This window comes from Podarcis tiliguerta (assembly GCF_965153285.1).
Source record: "Podarcis tiliguerta genome assembly, chromosome: 11".
Taxonomy (NCBI): domain Eukaryota; kingdom Metazoa; phylum Chordata; class Lepidosauria; order Squamata; family Lacertidae; genus Podarcis; species Podarcis tiliguerta.
The window spans coordinates 31,782,313-31,805,198 of NC_139544.1; the positions used below are offsets into that span (position 1 = coordinate 31,782,313).

The 22,886-nt window shown below is 42.3% G+C and overlaps 1 protein-coding gene across 1 annotated transcript in view; it reads left to right on the plus strand.

Annotated features, from left to right (window-relative positions):
• The first annotated feature begins 14,751 nt into the window (after nt 1-14,751).
• The window catches only part of EDIL3 (EGF like repeats and discoidin domains 3), a 222,075-nt gene continuing 213,940 nt past the window's right edge, over nt 14,752-22,886 (plus strand). Inside the window, exon 1 of the mRNA XM_083404115.1 lies at nt 14,752-15,482. Within this exon, the coding sequence (XP_083260241.1) occupies nt 15,416-15,482 (67 nt within the window). The 5' untranslated portion in view covers nt 14,752-15,415. The remainder of the gene's footprint in view (nt 15,483-22,886) is intronic.

A 22,886-nucleotide genomic window follows, 5' to 3' on the forward strand; every position in this document is an offset into this window, starting at 1 on the left:
CTTATTCCACCATTTTTATTTGTTGTGGAAACATACGTTTCAATAAAAATTATTTGGTTTATGCTCGGGTATACAAATGGATACAGCACAGAGGGTATTTCTGAATCAGCATAATTTGACACTGGAGTTAGCACCTGGTCTTGACTGGTGCTCCTGATTATATATAGCTTTGCTTTCAGATGTGTACCTCCATTTTCCTCCCTATGATGGAGAAGCAAATGCACACATGCCTCTCCAAATGCTTGCATAGAATAGAGCTTTAAATGCACTGACATCCCTGCAAGGATCCTCATGATCTAGGCATACTCATCCTATTAAAAGAGCAGGAAAGGGTTGTAGAATTATTCAGGGTTCCAGGAAAATGCTTTAGGCAGAGTATCATTTTATTAAAACACCTTTAGCATCAACAGTTACTTAAGTGAGAGATCTATGGAATCTTTCATGCCTATCTGATGAACAGGTGTTGGGTGTGGAGAAGAAGAAGAAGAAGAAGAAGAAGAAGAAGAAGAAGAAGAAGAAGAAGAAGAAGTGTTTGGATTTGATATCCCGCTTTATCACTACACTAAGGAGTCTCAAAGCGGCTAACATTCTCCTTTCCCTTCCTCCCCAACAACAAATGCTCGGTGAGGTGAGTGGGGCTGAGAGTGTGACTAGCCCAAGGTCACCCAGCAGCTGCATGTGGAGGAGCAGAGACACGAACCCGGTTCCCCAGATTGCAAGTCTATCACTCTTAACCACTACACCACACTGGCACAAGCAAGTTTGTATTTATGGTTTTTATTCAGTCATCTGGTTGCAAGACAAAGAATCCATGTCTCCACACAAAGGAGACGTCGCCTACTCTGAGTCCCTCCTCTTCCATCCCCAACAACACCCTGAGTACCTACGGAAAGTCCCAAGAGTCACACTCCTCTGCATTCTCTTGAATGCGGAGTGATCAAGGAGCCCTTGGAGAAGGAGGATCTCCCAGCCTCTCCAGGGAGGTGCCTGCTGGCTGCTATCTCACTCTCCCCCCTCCTCCTCCACTATCTGGTAACTAGTCATTTCTTCATTCAGCTGTAATTCAGCCCTGTCTCCTTCTCCTCTTGAAACAGCTGGAGACAAGGGGGGGGCGAACCTTCCCCCTCCCCCTCCTCTTCTGAGAGGAGCCGAGCAGACCAAGGGACACTTCCCAGTCTTCCTGTTCAGTCCAGTCCCTGACAATATACAATATGCTACAAAACACCTAACCATCCTCACCATCTCATGATCGGGGGTGAGGGGGTTGAGTAGGCACACACAGGCAACAGGAGAAGTCCTCAAAGCACATCATTTTCACCCACAGGCACCCCAGTAATATGGGGAAAGTTTCGCCTGTTGATATTCTATCTGTGACATGGTATATTACTTGTATGTCACCCCTGATTTATTTTTGCACCTTCCTCCCATTCACAAAAGAGGGTACAACTTGCATACGACACAAAATGTATGCAAGTATTGTGCAACTGTGTGGACATTATCAGAAATCACTTGTGTATTGGAGGGTCAATACTTATAATTTGCATTTTAGTTATAATGTAAGTTAGGTTTAAGTGTCAGTTATAAATGTTTTTTTTTTAAAAAAAAATACAGCAAATACCAAGATACAGTTGATGGACATCAGCTACATGTTGCGATCTATCTAGGTACTTTTTTTAACAGTCCCATGAAGGCATCCAAATTGGGAGGGTGATCTTGATCTATCAAGCCGTTGGTGAGCTGCAATGCATAGATAGATAGTGGCTGATATGTTCATAGTCTTGTTGTTAGGCCTCGTTTCTAACCAAAATTCAAAGGTTTGAATAATAATTTATAATATTTTTTGTACCCCACACAACTGACATAACAACACAACAGAACACCACAAATTAAAAGTGTCCCAATACAGGGATGCCTTCAGATGTCTACAGAAAGTTGTATAATTATTTATCTCTTTGACATCTGACAGGAGGGTGTTACAGGGCGGATACAACTACTGAGAAAGCCCTCTGCCTGGTTCCCTGTATCTTCACTTTTCACAATGACAGAACCGCCAGAAGGCGATAGGGTGGAGATGCTCCTTCAGGTATACAGGGGCAAAGCCATTTAGGGTTTTAAAAGTCAACACCAACACTTTGAATTATGCCCAGAAACAGACTGGGCACATAGAAAAGGACTTCATTATTTGATTGTATTTCAATATGTTCCCTTGAATGAATGCCTAAATAAAAAATCAAGCATTTGCTTCTCTCCCCATCTTTGGTTTCAGCATCTAGAGAAGAACAACTGAATCAACATGGGCTGTGTTTCTAACACAAGCTTAGCAATGATCAGCTAAACTTTGGCTGAACATTTGCAGGTGAAGTGAGCACAGTCCTCCATGGGGAAAACAACGGCATCCTGGGCAGGAGCAATTAACCCAGCACTTGATAGTTATTTGATTCATTATGACTTGATTTACGATCCCATATTTACTTCAGTTCCTGGCTTGGGGGGGGGGGGATATGGAAGCAGACATTGTAATATAAGAGAAGAGATTTTAAAGAGAGTTGAAACCAAGGATACAAAATTGGTGCACTTCTATAATTTATAGGGCAAAATATGTTTGAAATAAAGTGAGGCTTTGGTTTGAAAGTATTTTTGGTTTGCTTATGTCTGCTCACAGGGTTGGAAAGTACTCTGACAATGTGAGCAATTAAATACTATTTATTATTGAAGAACATACAAATACAATGGGATTGGGGGAGAACTGGATTTTACAATATCACTGAAAATTGCACCACAGGCAAAGGTTATTGAATTTGGATAAATTTTTAATTTGCACATTTTCCAGATTTCAATTATAATTGAATGGCAAAGGTAAATGCAGTTTTAGGCAAAGAATGAATTATCATTATGGACACGGTACTCCAGGTATGGTTTGATCAAGACAGAATAGAGCAGTTCTCTTACTTCTCTTGATTGGGACATTATACTATTGATGCAGTCTAGAATAGCATTAGCATTTTTGGCTGCTGCATCACACTGTTGACTCATCTTAAGCTTGCAGTCAGACCCCTAGATCCTTTTCACATGTACTACTGGCAAGCCAGGTGCCCCCATCTTATATTTGGGCAGCTGGCTATTCCTGTCTGTGCAGAACCTGGCATTTGTCCCTATTGAAATTCATTTGGTTAGTTGTAGCCCAGTTCTTCTATCTATTAAGGGTATATTGAATCCTGATACTGTCTTCTGCAGCATCAGCTACCCCTCCCAGTTTGGTGTCATCTGCAAATTTGATGAGCATCCCTTCAATTCCTTCATCCAAGTCATTTATAAAGGTGTTGAAGAACAGTGGGCTCAAGACAGAACTCTGTGGCATCACACTTGTCGCCTTTTCCCAGGATGATGAGGCAACTGCTCAGTGTGCAACCTTATAAAAAAAATGTGGTTTTGAACTGAATGCCTTCTTCAGGTACCATCCCATTTCTACTACTAGGTGACTAAAAAGCAATTCTCATTTGCAAGGTAGGGGGAAATATTGTCAATCTTCCAAAGAAAGGTAGCAAACTGGGAGGTGCACCACCCATTTAAGAAATGCAGACACAGCTTGTCTCTTCTAAGACATACTATTATTTTTGTTAATTGCTTTTCTTTTCTACTTGTCACCTTGTCTTTCCTACCCATTGTGTCTTGTCTTTCAGGCTGTGAGTTATCCAAGGCCATGATTTGTATCAGTCTGTGGTTTTGTACAGTATATAGCTCAGCAGCAACCTGGGTAATTCACGAGGACAATGCATATGTTAATTCAGCAGAACTGAAAATATGCAGTGGGCTTCCTCTGACAGGAACACACTAGTCCCACAGTACTTTGCAGCCCTTCACTGCTCTCCATTTAAGAACACTTCTCACAAAATAGAATAGCACTGAAGAGAGAGAGCGCAATTAGACATGACAACAGATTATTGTAAAACCTGAATCAGAAGAAGGAAAGAGACTGCAGAGAAGGCACACAGTGGCTATGTTCCAACTCTACTCTCAGAGACAGTGATGCTTCTGAATGCCAGCTGCTGAAGACTGCGGGAGGTCAGAGTGCTGTTCTTCTTATGTTCAGCTTGCAAGCTTCCCATAGGCAACTGGTTGGCCACTGTGAGAACACAATGCTGGGTTAGAAGGAGCATTGGTCTGATCCAGCAGGTTCTTCTTATGTTCTCATTGTTAGAGTTGTTTAGCGGAAACCCTGATGTAAACGTTGTGTAGAAATGAATTCTCTCCACCACCAAAATGCACTTCAAAGCTTTGCTGCCTTAAATAGTAATTACAATCAGATAAATGTAACAAAGTAACACATTGCACATAAACAATGAGCTGCAGGCCTTTATGAAGTTCCATAAACTTTTATCTCTGGTCCCAGAGGGAGATCCTAAGCTTTTCCATCATTGCAGAACTTCTGTGCAGCTGCTGCTGCTAGCCACAACCACAAACAGACTTCTCGAGTTTCAGCTTCCTGCAGTGAGAGCCTCAGCTCCTGTTACCAGTGATGAGGCATCAAGAAGCTTATTTAATGCAAGAATACCACCCTTCTCTGACGCTTTTGCCAAAGTGGAACCTTTTTGCCTAAGGGAAACTTCCCATTACAGCATTTTAAAGGCAAACACAATATATTGAACACTTATAACATTTAACACTTAGAACTTTGGCAATGCAAAGCTAATAATATTCTGTGGTAATAGAATGAATCTGCTGCCAAAATAATTGTTACTAATGAAATAAATAGTTGTTTGGGACTAGATGTTATGCCCTCAGTTGCTAGAAACGAACTTTTTTTAAAAAGCAGGGGTGGGAATTTGTTTTTCTCTGTTGAGGTCACATTCTCCCAGGGATTATCTGTTGGGTCAGCATGCTGGTGGTGTGCAGAGCCACAGCCAATGTTCTTGGTGAAATAAACCAGAATAAAGACTATGAAGAGGTATGTTACTGGGCCCAGGTGCACTACTTTCATTGTGCAAATTGCACATACACAGACCTACAGGATAGTCCTTCTAGGACATTGACACAAATAGTCACATGTAAAATGTCCTCAAATTTTAGCCAGTTACCACTTATTGTTTTCCTTCTGGAAATGAAAATCCACCAGCAGCACAACCCTGAAATGCACCGAATTTTGGTATTGGGGTGTGTTTATAGTTTAGCCAATGTTGATGGCTTGGGGTAGTAAAACACTCCATTGTTTTTTAATAGCCACATAGTCAAGGAAATTTTAAAAGGGCTGTCAATAGGTTAGTATAAACCATATAATTTTGTTTAGAGGACATTTCTGTATCCAAGGACAGTTTACTTGCAGCTTTCTTAAATGGGATTAGAAAAAAAAATCCCCAGAAAATGTTAATTTTTCTAGATTGCTTTCAATATATTTTACATTATTTTGTAGCATTTTACATTTTTTTTTTGTTTTTAATTGGAGGAGGAAAACACAGCTGCTTATCATCTTAATCAATATTCAGGGTAAAATGTTGCAAAATGAAGAAAGTTGATAGGATAGCAGAGCTAATGGAACCAGACAGATACAATTCTGGGGAAACAAAGATATTTGGAGGAACAACTGACTGCAAATTGTTAATGTTCCAAGCTGTATAATAGTAAAAGTCCAATGCAGTCTCAGTTAAAAGGGTTACATTTTGTTTTGCTATCTTTTAAATGCATTAATCATTGTAAATGTCAAAAAAGATCTGGATAGCTTTTATCAACAATGAAACAGGAGTAAGCAAGCAATAAAAGTTACAAAGTATTCATGCAGGAATTTTGAACTTAATATTTCAGGATGAAAAATGCATTGTTGAAGGTCCTTTGACTTCACTAATGGCCCCCTTATTTTGAAATCACAAGGTCCTTTACCTCAGTTAGTAGTAAAATCTCTGAAACACAGATGGTGTAGCTCCATTAAATACTTTATTGAAATTTAGTGGGCCCTCCCCTGGGTTCTGAGTTGAGTGTGAATGAGCTGTTAAAAATGAAAGGTGCAATATAAGTGAAGGGAAATAAGATCTTTCTTTTTTTTTTTTAGGGAGAGGAGGAATAATGTGGGTGCTTTTTCTGTTTGCCTATAAATGAAACCCTTTACAATATATTTTCATATATCAAATATAAAGAATGACAACATAGCATTCATGTAGAATCTCCTGTGCAGTACTGGCAAGGTTAAAACTGCTGCAGAAGTTCTTGGTGTGAACTGATAGCTAAAAATATCCAGGTGCTTTATTTTTATTTTTGAGATTTGTGTATGGCCACATATCTTTCACTGTCTTTTTCCTTGTGATGGCTGGTGGGAGTGATTTTTTTCATAAGAAACCAGATTCTTCATCTCAGGGTCATAGGTTCAGCCTCCCATTGGGCAAAATGTTACTGCATTGCAGGGGGTTGGATGAGATGATAATCGTGGTCCCTTCCAACTATACAGTTCTATGATTCTATGAAAAGATTTGGAAGCCCCTCTCCCCCTGCTCCGCTCCCATTCTTCAAATTGCAGATTCAGAGGCTGTATTTTGTAAAACATAACACCCTCACTAAGATAGCTCATTTGAAGTACAGTGGTACCTCAGGTTACATACGCTTCAGGTTACAGACTCCGCTAACCCAGAAATAGTGCTTCAGGTTAAGAACTTTGCTTCAGGATGAGAACAGAAATCGTGTTCCGGCGGCGCAGCAGGAGCAGGAGGCCCCATTAGCTAAAATGGTGCTTCAGGTTAAGAACTGTTTCAGGTTAAGTACGGACCTCCGGAACGAATTAAGTACTTAACCCGAGATACCACTGTACACATACTCTCACATATTCATGTCACAAATTACTACTGGATAAACTTTCATTGATTTCAATATAGGTGCATATTAGACTCATTTCATGAAGTTTTCTTCCTGGATTTGCTGGGAAAGGATTTGGGGCAGGGGCTACTATCGCCAATTGCCATTGAGTCAGGCAACTTACAGCAGCATAAGCAAAGAACAGAGAGAAACCAGCTACCATGTTAATCAAATGACATGTACATTGGTAACTTAGCAGGCCTAAAAGAAGCAGGAGGGGATTCATATTATTCACTCCCAAATGATCTACCTATTCACTGATAGGTTCAACCACATCACCCTGCCTCAGTAAGGCATCAACCGTTACTTGTATTCATAAATACCATTATTTCTCAGGAAAATGATGAGATGGGGACCAACATATCACCTTCTGGAGGTTGCAGCAATCCATGTTAGCTAACTCAGTCCCCACCCACATCAAGAAATTATCCTGATATTATGTTGCTGTTGTTGAGTGATGAGATAAAGTGTTGCACATGTATGTATGAATTAGCTTGTCCTTGTAAAGCTAGCAACTTAATCTTCCTCCAAGCAGCTTGATACAATTCTGATGTGGAGTTTATCATAGGGTTGCATGCCACCCCAGTCTCTGAGCGGTGGGAAATTCCAGAGGTTCCAAGCACTTACCCAGAGTTCATGACTCCTTTTTGGAATGAGGCACAATGGAGACAGTGGTGTCTCAGAAGTTGAACGTTTTGGTTTTCAAATGCCTAAAACCCGGAAGTAAATGCTTCCATTTTCGAACACTCCTTGGAAGTCAAACGACTCCGGCTGAGTGCTTCTCAGTTTTCTCAATTAAATTTGCAGACCGCTTTTTGCGCCTCAATTTTCAAATGTTTTGGAAGTCAAATGGTCTTCCGGAACAGATTCCATTCGAAAACTGAGGTACCACTATATATCATTTACACATGTATACAACCTAAGTCTGTGATGGAGGGGTTCACAGCATTAACAACCCAACATTAATATCCCCATAGGGTCATATTTCTGACTTGGATCCAATAGTTGGATCCAAACAGAAATGAAACATTGCTCTCAGATGTTGCTCTGACTCTCTCTCTCCAGCTTACTTCTAGGTCACATCAACCTATACAACTCTAAACTCAGGCTATGCCCTTCTAAATTATCTATGAGTTTGCCTTCTCACACAGAGCCCCTTTCCATAGATCCCCTTAATGGCCCATCACCCAGGCTATCACCACAACACAGGAAACTAGCCTAGCTTTTATTCAAACACATACTGGGTCCAGGAGCTAGAAGGATCTCACATTCCCACCCCTACCAAACTCATAATACTAGCATCCGGCAGAGAGTTTTTGTCTGTCTTCTGAACAATAATTGAGATTGCTTCTAGCGTGTAGCCTCAAATGCTGATTGAAACTGTTCTGCCAGCCCCATAATCTTGCAGTTGATAAACTCCTGTTTGCTGGAAAACACATTGGTCACAATTATTATTTTCAGCTTTGTAGGCTCCGGGAAACCTAGAGCGTAGAGGATGCTGCTTTTACCATTAGTGAAGAACAGGGATGAGAAGCAAAGAATAAAAATGCTGGTATTCCCAAAACAACCTAAACAAATGACATACTATGAAGCAGAAGTGATAAATATTTAATTTACTGCTTGTAGGCAAGAGCAAATGGGAGGTGGAGAGAGAGAGAGAGAGAGAGAGAGAGAGAGAGAGAGAGAAATATTTGTTCTGTATACTGTGTATTTACTTGCCCATTAGTCTTCAAGCACAGGTTTTTAATCCTTGTGCAAGAATCACTCCTACAAACGTTCCATAAATCTAAAGTCAATTTCCATCCAGACAGAGAATTATTTTAGATGGACTAAGTCATTACAGAACATGGGTTTGAGAACGTGTGATTCGGTAATTTTAAAAAATGCAATTATCGACTCATTTGTAATTCACTTGCCTGAGTACGGACTTTCTCCATTTGAGACAAGGGCAGAAAGCTGGAGCAGACTGTCATAAAGACGTTGACATTACTGTCTCCTCTGTTGTGCAGTGCTGTATAGAGAAATAGTCCTCAATGTGACTGATGCAGCAGGGAAGAAAAATGTCTTATTTCAGCACCAGTTTCGTACTTTTGTTCCTGACCTGTCATTAACCTTCTTATTTTTTCTTGTCATAATCAAGAAGAATCACCCTGCCAAAATAAAGAATGCAGGTACATTTTAAAGGAATAGCATTCACAGTGTCCAAGATCCAAACAGCTGTTTTGCATGCTGAAGAAGCAACACCTTCTACCAGTGAGATACTTTTTTACTTTAGGCATGAACAATAGTTTTTGAAGTGATAATGAACATCCCTAGGGCTGATTACTGGGCCAAAAATGGCAACTAATAATTTCTTCTCCAAGAAACCATAACATGAAAATGGTTGGGTGTATCAACGGTGTGAATCAGCTGTGTGAATTGGTCCTCTTTTTTGACTTCATTCTGTTTCCCGTTTATTGTTCCCCTTCAGTGTTATCCTTTGGAAATAGCTCAGGTAGAGTTGTTGCTTTTAGAGGCCTTAATTTTTTAAAAAACTGAGATGGTGGCCCCATAAGCTGCCACTATCTCCACCTCAGACTTTGAGCTCATCTGATTTCACAAGGTAAGCAGTCTCAGATCTAGTCAGCACTTGGATGGGAGACTGTGATAAAGCTAATCTTTAAATTAAAACTGGTCTGTACAATAAAGAAACCATCTAAGATACTCTGAAGGTGACATCAGAAGTCACCAAGGTGACTCAGAGCTTACGTGCTTGTTTCCTTGGAAATCTTAAAATAAAGTGGAAAGAAGATTTGGTGACAGGGACAAACTGTTTACAATTGTTGTTTGGTTAATGGAAATATATAGGTCCTAAGTGAAGCTGTGATCTTTTTGTGTTGTAACGATTTTGTGATCTAAAGGTCTGTTGCTGAAGTAGGTAAGAAAGAAGAGATGGTGTTGAATGAGAAGTTAAGGACCTGTTTTTAAATGTTCTGTAAGAATTTTAGTTCCTCAAATATAATGTATGCAGATATGAAACTCTAAGACAGTTGGGTTGTGCCTTGTACGCCTCCTTCTGGCAACTCCTGCATGCAAGCTGATGCCAAATGTATTGCTCTGCTTTCCTTTGGGCCACATCGCGGAGGCTGAGAGTGGGGTTCTTGTCATCTGGGCAGCCCAGGACTTCCATACACAGTGCTCAGGTTTGCACCCCAGAGAGGTCACAGTACTGCTAATGCAACAAAAAGAACACGGGAGGCAGCAGTTGTGAGTTACCAGTCTCTGCAGCTGCAGCAGGCGCTGTGATTCTCCAGCGGTTTGACTTCACCCCCAGAGGCACACTTCCTGTCTCATTTTCTCTCGAGACAGATGGATGTCAACAACAAGATAAAAAAGACAAAGCATTGACTAAAAAGCTGAGGCTCAGAAAGGCAAAAATGAATTGGTAGCACCAACCTCACACTACAGATTAGTAGAATAATAATCAGCATAGTCCACATTCCCAGTCTAGTGTGATGCCACTAACGTTGTGTGTGTTTACATTATAAAAAACACTTTTTTTTAGAATGTTCATTGTAAATTACAAGGTTTTAATGCAGACTAATTAGTGTGTATCACTGTTGAAGCAAGCTACATTCAAAGCAGGGACAGGGTTGGGAATTGGGGGAAAGCATTAGACTTCCTAATTCCTTTTCCCCAGAAATGTGTACTATATGGAAACAGGCAGTCTCAGAGATACTCTGTTCCTGCATTTGTTACAGGAAGAGCTTCTTCTGAAAGTACCATTGGCAAATCAAATACTGAAAGCATCCAAAACAACCAGCTACAGTGGTACCTCGGGTTACATATGCTTCAGGTTACATATGTGTCAGGTTACAGACTCCGCTAACCCAGAAATAGTACCTCGGGTTAAGAACTTTGCTTCAGGATGAGAACAGAAATCGTGCTCCAGCGGCGCGGCAGCAGCAGGAGGCCCCATTAGCTAAAGTGGTGCTTCAGGTTAAGAACAGTTTCAGGTTAAGAACGGACCTCCGGAACGAATTAAGTACTTAACCCAAGGTACCTCTGTACATGGCAATGAGAAGATGCTTAAGAATTACAGCTCAACAGCAAATCTGGATGTTAAGTAGTGGGTGCCCACATACCCGCCAAGCCCGCAATTTCTCTGTGTACACTGACCCCACCACTTCTACTCCTGGTTTGCACATTTTGAGCAAGAAGTCCTGGATGGAGCTTTGATCAAAACAATCCAAATTATAGGAAGCCAGCACAATTTGTGGCAGGGTAAATAATGCTGGTGTAATTAACCTGTATCCCAAACTCTGCTACTGCTGGCTGAGCTGGCCCAAGCTGACAGAGTGAAAGCACACCTTCTGACCCTTTTTGCCACTGTAACTTCTGTTGGGATGCTAGGCCATGGGACTGATCTGAACAGACTTGGGAATAGCAGTAAGCCTCCCAATGTCCTAGCTCACCACTGCCATGACCTTTTGTGGGAGATTTACCCCATCTGAGTCTTGTCTGAGCTGGGATGGAGGGCCTATGCCAGCATATCTCTGGCTGAGTCAGGATCTGGGACTTCAGACAGCATAACCCAGGCTCAGCCAGATACCCACCTATTCCAAACTCTACTCACCCCTGCAGATCTTTGGTTTGGATTGCTCCCTAAGTGCATGTGGCTAATATACTTAGAAGCCTCACTGTCATGAACACTGATTGTCTCAAAACACAGAGTTCCCAGTTGCAGAGATGCTTCCAAGCCAGTCAAATGAACTCAGTTAGAAGCCCATCCAGACTTTCCCATTCAATTAAGGAAGGGAGTGGAGTAGATGGAAATGTTGGGAGAGGGCTAGTAAATATTTCCCACTCATCCCCACATGCTTTGAGATTCCCTCTTGGGGAATAACACCTGAGAAGGAATAAAATCACACTGTTTTCATAGTGGTGTTCCAGGAAGAATCCTGCCATCCTGTAATTTGAAATTGAGCAACATTATATATTAATTCAGTCCTGCTGGGTCCAAAGGAACTACTGAATCCAGAAAACACAAGAACAGTCATGATGAGCTAAAATAGATGACGGCAGAGGAAAAGTCCAGCTCTGTACAACTTGCTTGAATCTTTTGCTGAAGTGACTTAACAGCCGGCATGTGATCTTGGCACCTGGGTCAATGATAACAATAAAGAAAACCTTTTGGCTGATAAAAAAGCTGAGAGGAACATCAATAGACATCACAGTAGGTGGTGGAACCATAACATATTTGGGTTGTTTTGAAGAAGATGTGGATGTGAAATATGTTAATGTGAATTGTGTGAAGACAATGACAGATAGCAAGGGTGCTTGTTGTAATTTCTCCCAAGAAGATTTTGAGCATGTATGAAGGGTAGAAAAGACTTCACATCCAACTCCAAAATAATGAAAATGATTAAACGACATGGTGCAATCTCTGATCAGTATGAAAGAAAAGTCCAGAGGTTCTCTGTGAGTCCATGAACCAAAGGACTGCTGAAGTATAAGTGAAGAACTGCTGCAAGTGTGTCCTGCTGTCTATAAGTGAAGGGAAAAGGTATTGTGCATATGAATGGAGTTGTACTAAATGCTAACTAAAAAATGGACTGATGGGCAGGTGAGATTCTATGTATGAGAAACTGATTACCTACAGTGTTTGTGTCAGTGACTTTAACCCTCTCATTTTAAATAAGCAACTATTCTCCAGCAATTGGTCACTTCTGATCCCATATTTCATCATAGTGGCAAGGAGATTTACAAATTATACTATTTTAGAATTCCTGGCCAAACTCCATTGTGACTGTAACACTCAACCCATTTTTTCTTACATTTATATTCTGAAGTAGTGTTCTTATCTGAAGCTTTTCCGTGGGTGTGCACTAGCGGTCCAACATGCCCACCAGAGAGGTAGCTGCATTTTTGTGATGAATGGAGTGATTGCTGTATATATAGAGTGTGTAAAGTGATCTGGGATTCTGGAGAGGAAATGCACTGTATAAATGTAAGTTATTACTTGGATGGTTTCATCTCTTTTGAGCAGATAAAAAGGACATGGCCCACACTATAAATCTCTCCTCCAACCAGCTAATGGGATAAAATTAAATAAAAAATAAAATGTCAGTGACAAAATATATCCCAGTGGTGAGATAGGAGTGTAGAATGGTTTTTGAGGAAAGTAGCCAAAGCTTTTGCAAAAAGTAGAAGATTCGAGAAACTTTCATATCATGCAGAGATAGGCTTGATAACATGGCAGGAGGTGGAATCATGGTCAAACAAGCTAGCAAATGATGCTTAATAGGCCTTCTCCATCAATGATTTTGTCTTGGTGTTGTTACCTGATATGTTAGTATCTCAACTAATATTTCTAGAATGCACAGAAAATGTAGGTGGTGGGTGGAACCCTATCAAAGTATGAAAGCTTATCAACCTCATAACATCTGGATGCACTGTTCTATGCTCACACAGCAGAATTATTAAACACAGTGATCTGAAAGCATTCAGATTTGAGAAAAAAACATTCATGTAGTCAAGTACACAGCTTCATAATACTATACCCTAAAATGATCTGTTTTTGAATTGCATTTTTTATTGAACTGTGGATTTCTTTGAAATGTGTGGTTTCTAAACGACAATTCCCTTGATGATGATAAGCTTTTACAGTTCTGAAACATTTTCAGTTTCCTAGAAGTTCCTGGAAATCTTCTGCCTGACTCTTGACTCCAGCAACCACTTGCATTTTGTTTTTAAGGCTGCAGTTAAGGATGGGCTAAACCAATAATGCAAATTATGTTGATGCTTTTATTACAAGCATTCATGGCTTCACTCTCTGGCTATCACAGAAAACATACGAAACTGATGGCATGCCCCACATTTTTAAAATTCTGCATGGGTAAGGTTAAACCACAGAGCCTAGGACTTGCCGATCAGAAGGTCAGCGGTTTGAATCCCTGCGATGGGGTGAGCTCCCATTACTCAGTCCCAGCTCCTGCCAACCTAGCAGTTCGAAAGCAGGTCAAAGTGCAAGTAGATAAATAGGTACTGCTCTGGCGGGAAGGTAAACGGCATTTCGGTGTGCTGCTCTGGTTCTCCAGAAGCAGCTTAGTCATGCTGGCCTAATGACCTGGAAGCTGTAAGCCATCTCCCTTGGCCAATAAAGCAAGATGAGTGCTGCAACCCCAGAGTCGGCCACGACTGGACCTAATGGTCAGGGGTCCCTTTACCTTTTTAAGGTCACAATATTCATGACTTAAATCTAGCGTTCATGCTCTGTCCTCACACAAAACATTCAATATACACAGATAAGAATGCAAGATGACCACATATTGTTGGGTTTTGTTTGCTTGTTTTTGGAACAAGTACAGTCAATCTAGGATTTGGACTAAAATTGCACAGTAAAAACTGGGGGGATGGTGCCTACAAGTCAATCCCAGTTCCCACCTTAACTTAGCTATGAACTCCTTAGGTGGTTACCACTCTCAGTATCAATTCCCACTTTTGTAGCATGAACATTACCACTAATGGTGGTGGTGGTAGTGGTGATAAGATATTTCCCTTAAACCAACCAACCAACCAACAACTTTGAAACCTGCTTTAAAAAAACTCGGTGTTAAAGTGTGACTAATGTCAAGCCAACAATAATACAGAACAATTGAGAACTTTTGCACTTTGGTGTTCACCCACACTCTCCCCGACATGCCCGATTCAACATCCACAACCAGTAAAGCTGGAAGACAGAGAGAGGTGTGTGTGTGTGCATGTGAAAGAGAGAGAGAAGATCCTAGTTCCGCCTTTGGTTGAGAACCCGCTCTCCCTCCATCCCTTCAGCGACTCTGCTCCGCTCCCCGGCCAAGAGGACGAGTCCTCCTCGCCCATCTCTCTCGACTTGCCGCTTACTTCGAGCTCCCACCTCCAGCGCGCGCCGCTCACTGAGACAAAAGACGGGCCAATCAGAGGGCAGGGTGTGTCCGCGGTCCTCTCTGCCTCCCCCCCCCCCCCGCCCGGAGCTGCCTCTTGAGTGAAGGGAGGCGAGGAGGGGGAAGCAGGCGGCGGCATCGGCGTCGGAGAGTGTGGTTCTCGCCTCAGCCAGCCGCGCGCACGCCGCCTCTGTTTGTACACAGCGCACTTTCCAGCCGGCAGAGCGCTCTCTCTCTCTCTCCCTCGTCATTGTTCTCTTCCCTGCAGCAGCGGCAGGAGCAGCCAGCCAATAGGCTGCCCCCACCGACCCGCGGCAGACGAAGGAGGCGAAGGAAGAGTCGCTCGCTCGCTCGCTCGCTCCCACACACCTGCCCAGCGCAGCCGCGGAACCGGCGAGCGATGAGCGGCGAGTGGCGGCAGCCGCGTTCCGGCCGCGAGCTGCGCGGGGGTCTCCGAGGAGGATATCCTGGCCATTAGGCGAGACGCGGCACTCGCCGTCGTTGGGGAGCAGGAGAAGGAGAGAGGCTCTTCCCTCACGCGCGGGGACGTCTCCTTCTTCCTCGTGGGGACCTGCTGCCGAGCGACCAGGGGCGGAGAGACCGCCGCTTTCCCTCCCGCGCCAAACTCCTCGACTCTGCCGCTTCGGGATCGTCCCTCGGGAGATCCAGGGATCACCATCATGAGCCGCTGGGTGGGCGCCTGGCTCGTGCTGTGCGCCAGCCTGGGAGCGCCGTCGTCCGCCAGAGGTGAGCGGCGGGCGAGGGGGCGCTAGGATGCTCGACGGGGGTGCCGCCAGGGTCAGGGCATTCCGGTGCGGAAAGTGAGGGCAAAGTCCAGAAATAAATAAAGTGCATTAAGGCGCCGGGCAGTCTTGGGGAAGGGGCAAGCGTGTGGGGGGAGAGGGAGAGAGACGTGCGAATAAGCCCGAGCTGTCTGGACGTGGGTGTTTTTCTTGTATGTATTTATTTTCTTTAATCAGATTATGTGTCATCCATCCGCAGACATGTCCTCTTTAGCAATGGGCGCTTCGCAGATGCAGTCAGGGCTTCCGCGTAATCCTGATAAGCGCACTGGCAAGACGGAATAATAATAATAATAATAATAATAATAATAATAATAATAATAATAATAATAATAATAATAATAGAGGCATCATCACCAAACAAGCAGCCCTGCGGTCGTTTCCTCAGTCCCTCCCTCCCTCCCGTTGTTTGTTTTATTTTATTTTTAATTATACATCTGAAGCGCAGCGAAGAAGCAGCAGAGCCTCGGACAGTTTGCGAATGCAGTGGCGGGGCTCCTTTCTGCTCGCTGCCGTCTCTAAATAGGACGCCCTCCTCCTGAAAAGGTGCAGTGATGGAGGTTGCTGGGGAGGCGGGGAGGAAACTTCCTCGCTCGCTCGCTCGCTCTCTTTCTGTCCTAATCGGATGCAGCGAGGGGAGGCTCGGATAGAGAAAGATTAGACAGATGCATATATTAATTCTGTGCCTTTCACGGGTAGGCAGATGGAGGAGTGGTGGATGGAGAGATGGAGAAAAGACCTCGCAGATCACACAGATTAGATACTCTCCATATATCGGGCTTTTGCCCAGACAGAGGGGAAGGACAGACGCCCAGATGATAACTTAGACAGGTCTTCACCCTCTCTGCCTTTGAAAAGATGCCTTCAGGTGTCTGCGAAAGTTGAGAGGCTTCCTCAGATAAGGAATTCATTGAAGAACGAGCTTTTTTTATTTTCTTCCCCAGGCTGGGCGGTGGGAAGGGGAGGGGGAAAAATGCCTCACTAACTGGAGAGGAAAGCCCAACTGCAGCCGAGCTTGGCGTTTCCAAGTTTGGTCCAGCCTTGATTTTTCTCCTCCCTCGCGCCCTCCACCAATTTCCCCGAAGGAGCTGCTCACCTTTTCTTCTCATAACGGAGATCTGCTCCTGTGAGTTTTCTTGTAGGGGGAACCAGGGCAGAGGAGAAGGGAAGAGAAACGCCGCCTCTTCCCAGCTGAGAGGAGGGATATCTCTATATTATATAGAGATATAGATATTGCAATCTCCCTCCTCTCTGTTTGTTTTTTTGACAGCCTCCCCTTCAGAATAAAGAGCTCCCCACTCCCGCAGTTCGCCTTGCCTCCTCAGCACTCATAGGGGGGGGTGGTGAGGATTGAACAACTATATTATGTCAGCACTCGTATGTGGAGACTATTATTAATATTTATTATACTATATTATGTGAGAGAAAGGTCTGTTGGAGCAAACAAGAGGCGGCTGCTTCGACATGAGAGGCGCCTCGCGGAGGTGGCGGGAGGCGAGCCGCTCGGTTCTGACGGGGCTGGAGTGATCCCCGCTCGGGTCTCGCTAAGTCGTCCCCGAGGGGGCGGGGGAGGGAGGCGTTCCTCTCGCGGAGCTTCTCTCCCGCGCTCTGTTCCCTCGCTGAGGAAGCGTCCCTGCCTTCGCTTTGATCCTACTCGTCGCGCGCCACGGGCTGGGCGCGAGCGCAAGGCTTGACGAAGGGGAGAGCCCCAGTCCGTCGCCGCCTGGCAGCGCGGGAGAAAAAGCGCGCGCGCCGCCAGCAGATCAGGGGCAAAAGGCGCTCGCCAAATCCCCGCGTGAGGGGATGCAGCCGCCACTGCCGCCGCCGCCGCAGCAGCAGCCACCGCCCACTGGCTGTGTCCTATCGTGAGAGAGACAGCTCCGTGCTGCGGCCATTCACCCACATTTCCCTCCCCTGCTGCTGCTGCTGCCGCTCTACAAATCCCAACCCCAGTTGTCACCAATACACACGTATAGTAGGTGTGTAATACACAGGTATAGCCAGAAAATTCGGAGACCGCACACCCTGAATTGCGGGTAGTGTAAATAACAGCATTCACCTGTGTGTACTCCAAAAGTGGGGAAATGAGATACGAGTTTCTGAGGTCCCCACAGCTTCACCTCACGTTACCAGCATTCGCATGTGAATGTTGACACACCTGCAGCCTGTCTTTATGTCCGGAGTTTCAACAACTTCTGGGAATTTTTTTTAACTTGCTATGGTTATGCAGGCTTTGCCTCCCTTATGAGAAGCGAAGAGGGTTTTTTTAAAAAAAAAATATGAAGATAAAACTTTGCTCTGCCAAGGAGTTCATGTCAAAAAGGCAACTGGGCTTGCCACAGAATGGATCCGCCTTAAGCGTTTATTAACAGTTTTGCGGGAGAGGGGGCTGAGATGCATGTGAATCTCTCAAAGACTTTGAATAGCAAGGAGGTTGACATTTGACAGGAGACACCAGAATTCTCTCAAAAATAATTGCAATGAGGAGTTTCTGGAGTTCCAGAAATAGCTGGCTATTACCAAGATGATTCCTGTCCCCAAAGGTTATTCCCTGCATTCATGCATACTTATGAGTGCCCACAATTAATAAATGCAATAACTACCTGGTCTTACAAACAATTTCAAGAGTGAACAATAACACAGCACACTTAATGTATTTATTTAGGGGGGGAGTATAAACCTGTTACTTAAAAAACAAACAAACTTCCAAACAGCATACATAAAATAATATACAACAATGCACAAATACTATAAGCAAATTTTTAAAAAGCAAGTATACATAACTAAATTAATGAGAAATTGCCATATTTTTACTGGGAAATGGTAATAAAATGCATGTGCTCAATCCAGGAGTTTCCAGTATGATGCTTGTGAGTGCATATGTGCTCTCAGAGGTCTTCTTCAGTTCCTACGGGTTCCTTTTCCTTTCCCCTTCCTCTGCTTAAATAAGCATTCTGTTGTATGCAATAAGATAGGTTGTGGTGTGCATGTGGCTGGTTTGCAAATGTGCGCACAGACCCACCTTTGGTGGTGATCAATCCCAGATTGTCCATAATTCCCCATGGATAAAGAACTGGCAGCCTTACATAGCAAGAACCATCACCACCACCACCACCCCACTCCCTTATATCACCCTGATACTCCTCCTGTAACCAAAACCTTCTTAGTTTAATCATTCCAGTTACAGGAACAATGATGTGTGAATTCAACTAACTCTTAACCTTTGAACTTACAAACTTTCAAATAACATTATTTTATTATAACAGACCCTTTTACCGTTAATTACCGTTAGTGATAATCATGGTGTCTATGTCTTCTTTGATGTAGCAGGATACATTTGTCTAATATTTCTTTTACATTTGCATTGAGCTTTCCTTGATTGATCTTTTCTTTGAAAGTTAAACTAACATAATAGCAATCTAATGGGGAGATGCTGTTGCCATTTTTCTTCTATACTTTCCATACACTGATGCAGTGAGCATGTGATACCTTTGCATTCTGTTTTTATAACTGGAGTTTGAACTGTTAAGCAAAATGAGCTATGGAGTGAGAAGTAATAAAATAAAATAACAAAGCAAAATCTGTAGGAGAATCTGTATTATGCCCACACATACTGGTGAAAAATCAGAATCTCAACCTTGTGATACAATATGATTTGAAGTGCATTATTTACTATTGTTCCAGAGTACAGGCAAAAGTGATGCCAACAACCAGCTAGTTAGTGATGCCAACTATTTCCAGTAATTCTGCCTTGGTAGCTCAGTTGGTAGAGCATAAGACTCTTAATCTCAGGGTTCTGTGATTCTAACTCCTTATTTCCAAGTTCCAAATGATATAACTGGATGAAATTTAATCAAATTTTAAACCAAAATCAATGGAAAAGTAAAATAGCTATTGGTGTTTCTTTGCAATAACATTCTAAACAGTGTTTTAATCTTCAAAAACTACATAAGACAAATAAACAAGGCTTGTGCCAGTGAAGTAATTGGAAGGCTTGATGCTCAGTAACTCTTGGTGCTATATAAATTAGTTATTGTCAACAATGTCTGCCAGATCATTTTATTTATTGATTGAGTTTGTATGGTTATTCAACATGACCAACCAAACCAAGCATAACTTTTGGTTTTCAGTGACTCTGAGAAGAAACATATATAAGTTGCATATCTTTCCCACTACACAACACTTCAGGTGTTTGAAACCTATAAAGCCTGCTACAGTTTGTAAGAGTGGAATGGTGAAGATGCACTATAAAATATGAGGAATAATATTTCATGATTGTTCAGCTCATGAGAAATTCTATGAGAAATTGCCAGCTGTGAAGGTTGAAGAGCAGATTGGTTTATTTTTCAGTTTGTATATACTTGTTCAGGAATAGGAGAAACAAAAATTTTAAGAGTCAATAAGGGCATGGAAGCAATATCCCTTCCCCACTGCTAGTCTCTGGCAACTGGTATTTAATGGTTATTTAAAAATAGGAATGGTTTAATAGTTAATCATATGGGTATGAGAGTATGAATACAGCTGCTCCTGTTCTTCTCACTGCATTAGCGCTATGCTGAGCATCTCCCCAAATATTGGTAGGTTGGAGGCATTAAATAAAAGTAAGGGTATTGGTCTTAATCTCAGTGGCATCTTCTTTCCCCTACCTTCTGAGAAAAGAGCCATAGGGATCCAACCTACACCTAAATACTGGCTACTAAACTTTTGATGTGCTTGCACTTGGGCAGCGAAAACTAAGAAAAGGTTTACTAAGAAAAGTGATATGCTCAAAATGTTTGCCCACATCCCCAATTATAATATTGCCATAGTGCATGCAGTTCAGAAAATAAGGGGTGCTCTGTTGGCTCAGACCAAAGGTCTACCAGTTAATCCAGTTACCTTCCTATTTCCCATAGTGGATAGCCATGAACTTCCAAGATGCCTTCAATAAGGGCATGAAAGCAATAGCCTTCCCCCATTGTCAGTGCTCTGGCAACTGGTATTTAATGTCATCAAGCCTCTGAACAAGGAGGTTCCTATTAATGATCATGGTTAATAGTTGTTGATAATTCCATCCCATATGGATGTGTCTAACCTCCATTTAAAGCCTTCTAAGCACATCTTGTAGATGCAATACAAATAAAGTTGAGTATAGATTTATAGAGACTACTCTTCTCACTAGTTTTATGGGAGGAAAATACATGAGCAAGCTTCAATTCATCTAGTATGTGAGGAGAGTACCAACTCTCCTTTCATAGAAGCAGGGTTGACAGCATCACATCTATCAAAGGAAAGAACGTTGAGTAAATGTGTGGTGGTCTACATTGTTCCCCAGCATGTATGTATGGCTTCATGCATTCTCTCCCCACATGTAGAACATCATGTGTGATTGGTCCTGTGTGCTAAATGTTCTAAATGTCTCATGAATGTACCCCAGATATGTCTTCTTCTTTTTTTAAAAAAAGACATTTCTTCCACCCCTGTTTTTTAATTAATTAAAATTAAGGAGTTGTTCTTTGTTGGGTACTTGTACAGTAAAGCAGTTGATCTTTAACAGTAATATAAAAATGATTATGCAATAAAATTTGCATATGGCTGTTTTTTGAATTGAATAAGCAAGTTTATAAAGTGAAAATGCATTCTATTAATTCATTTAAAACCTTTGTGAAAATGGAAATTGTATGCGCATAGAGAGCATCATTCATTTGCACTTTTTTCACCCCTGCTTATGTGCGCATGCTTTGCTCGTTCCATAGATCATTGCATAGCAGTCAATGTTTTCCCTTTTTTAAGGGAAATTCCCTTATTCCGAATAGGATTCCTTGCAAGAAAAGGGAAAAGTTGACAGCTATGGATCACTGATAGACCCATACATTCCAAATTCAATTTGTGTAATCTCTAGTTAGATGATTGAAGGGATGGATCAGTCAGTAGAGCATGGTGGGTTTGAGCACCACTTGGGGCAAAATATTAGTTTGTTGCAGGGGGTTAGACTAGGTTACCCCCATGGTCTCTTCTAACTCTACAATTCTATGAAAGAGTCTTAAGTAAGAAGACTAGTACATACCTCACCCTGGTACCTTGGAGAGCTGCTGTCAGTCAAATTAGACAGTACTGGCCTATGTGGACTAGTGTACTTACTCCTTAATTGTTTATTCTGCCCCACATCCAAAGATCTCTGGGCAGATAACAATAGAATTACAGAAAACCAAACAAATTCATAAAATGCAGCAATGCATTAAAATACAATAGAAGCCACCATTTAAGCCAGTCTCAATCTTCTCACTTTTAATCTGGCATCTAAAAGCCAGTAGTGTAGACCTCAACTGGATTTCAAGGGGGTGGTGCTACCAATTTTGGGTGCCACAATAGAAAAATTCATCCCCACATCCCAGACCCTAAGGATCCCCTCCTCCCCACAACTGATTGTAATTCCCAGTAGGAATGAGCTGGGAAAGATACTCCAAGTGTTTAGGTTACAAGCCACTTTTAAAATTAAAGAAATAAAACCTTTGCTGTAGCCCAGAAACATATTGTCAGCTAGTGACATTCTTTAAGAACCAGACTGACGTGGCTTCAGCTGGTGGTCTCACTCAAAAGACAGGCTGCTGCATTTTGTACTTGCTGCAGAAGGTTATCAGCAAATGGATCACTGTGGCCAAGCTATCCTTGTTCAGGAATGGCTGTAGTTTGTGCACCAGCTGTAGCTGATGAAAGACACTCCACATTAGTGACTGATTAGTATCCAAGATTATTCACAGACTTTATACTTGCTCATACAAGAGGAGTGCAACAAGTCATTCCCCTAAGTCCCAGAGTCACTTTATTTTACTAACCAAATGCATGTAGTATGATAACAGACAAATATGTGGGTTATAGCCAGTGTTAGTTTTAGTTATCAGAATCAATGGACCTGACTAATTTACATACATTGATTTCTGTAGTCAGCTATATGGCTATCTTTAAATATATTTAATCTCATTAAACAAATGCTTTTTATTCTGTGCTCCCTGTTTTCTCTCTTGGTTTTTGGTTTGGCACATCATATTGTTCCCATCTCTTTCCCAAGTACTTTGTCTCTAGTTATACTTTGCTGGATTTGTCTAAAGCTCTGAGAGCAGTTCATACCTTGCTATTCCACTAAAGTATTAGACTTTCCGAGTAAATGCCTTCTTTCTTTAATAATCAAAAAAAGAAAGAAAGAAAGAAAAAGGAATTAAATACTAAGCATGTATTTAAGTTTTCAAATGCACTTGCGGAAAATTCCACAACTAAAAAAGTTGTGTGTGTGTGTGTCTATCTATCTATGAAGAAAATCCTTTATCCTGGTAGACAGGAGAGGTGAGATGACCTAGCAGGGTTCTCTTCC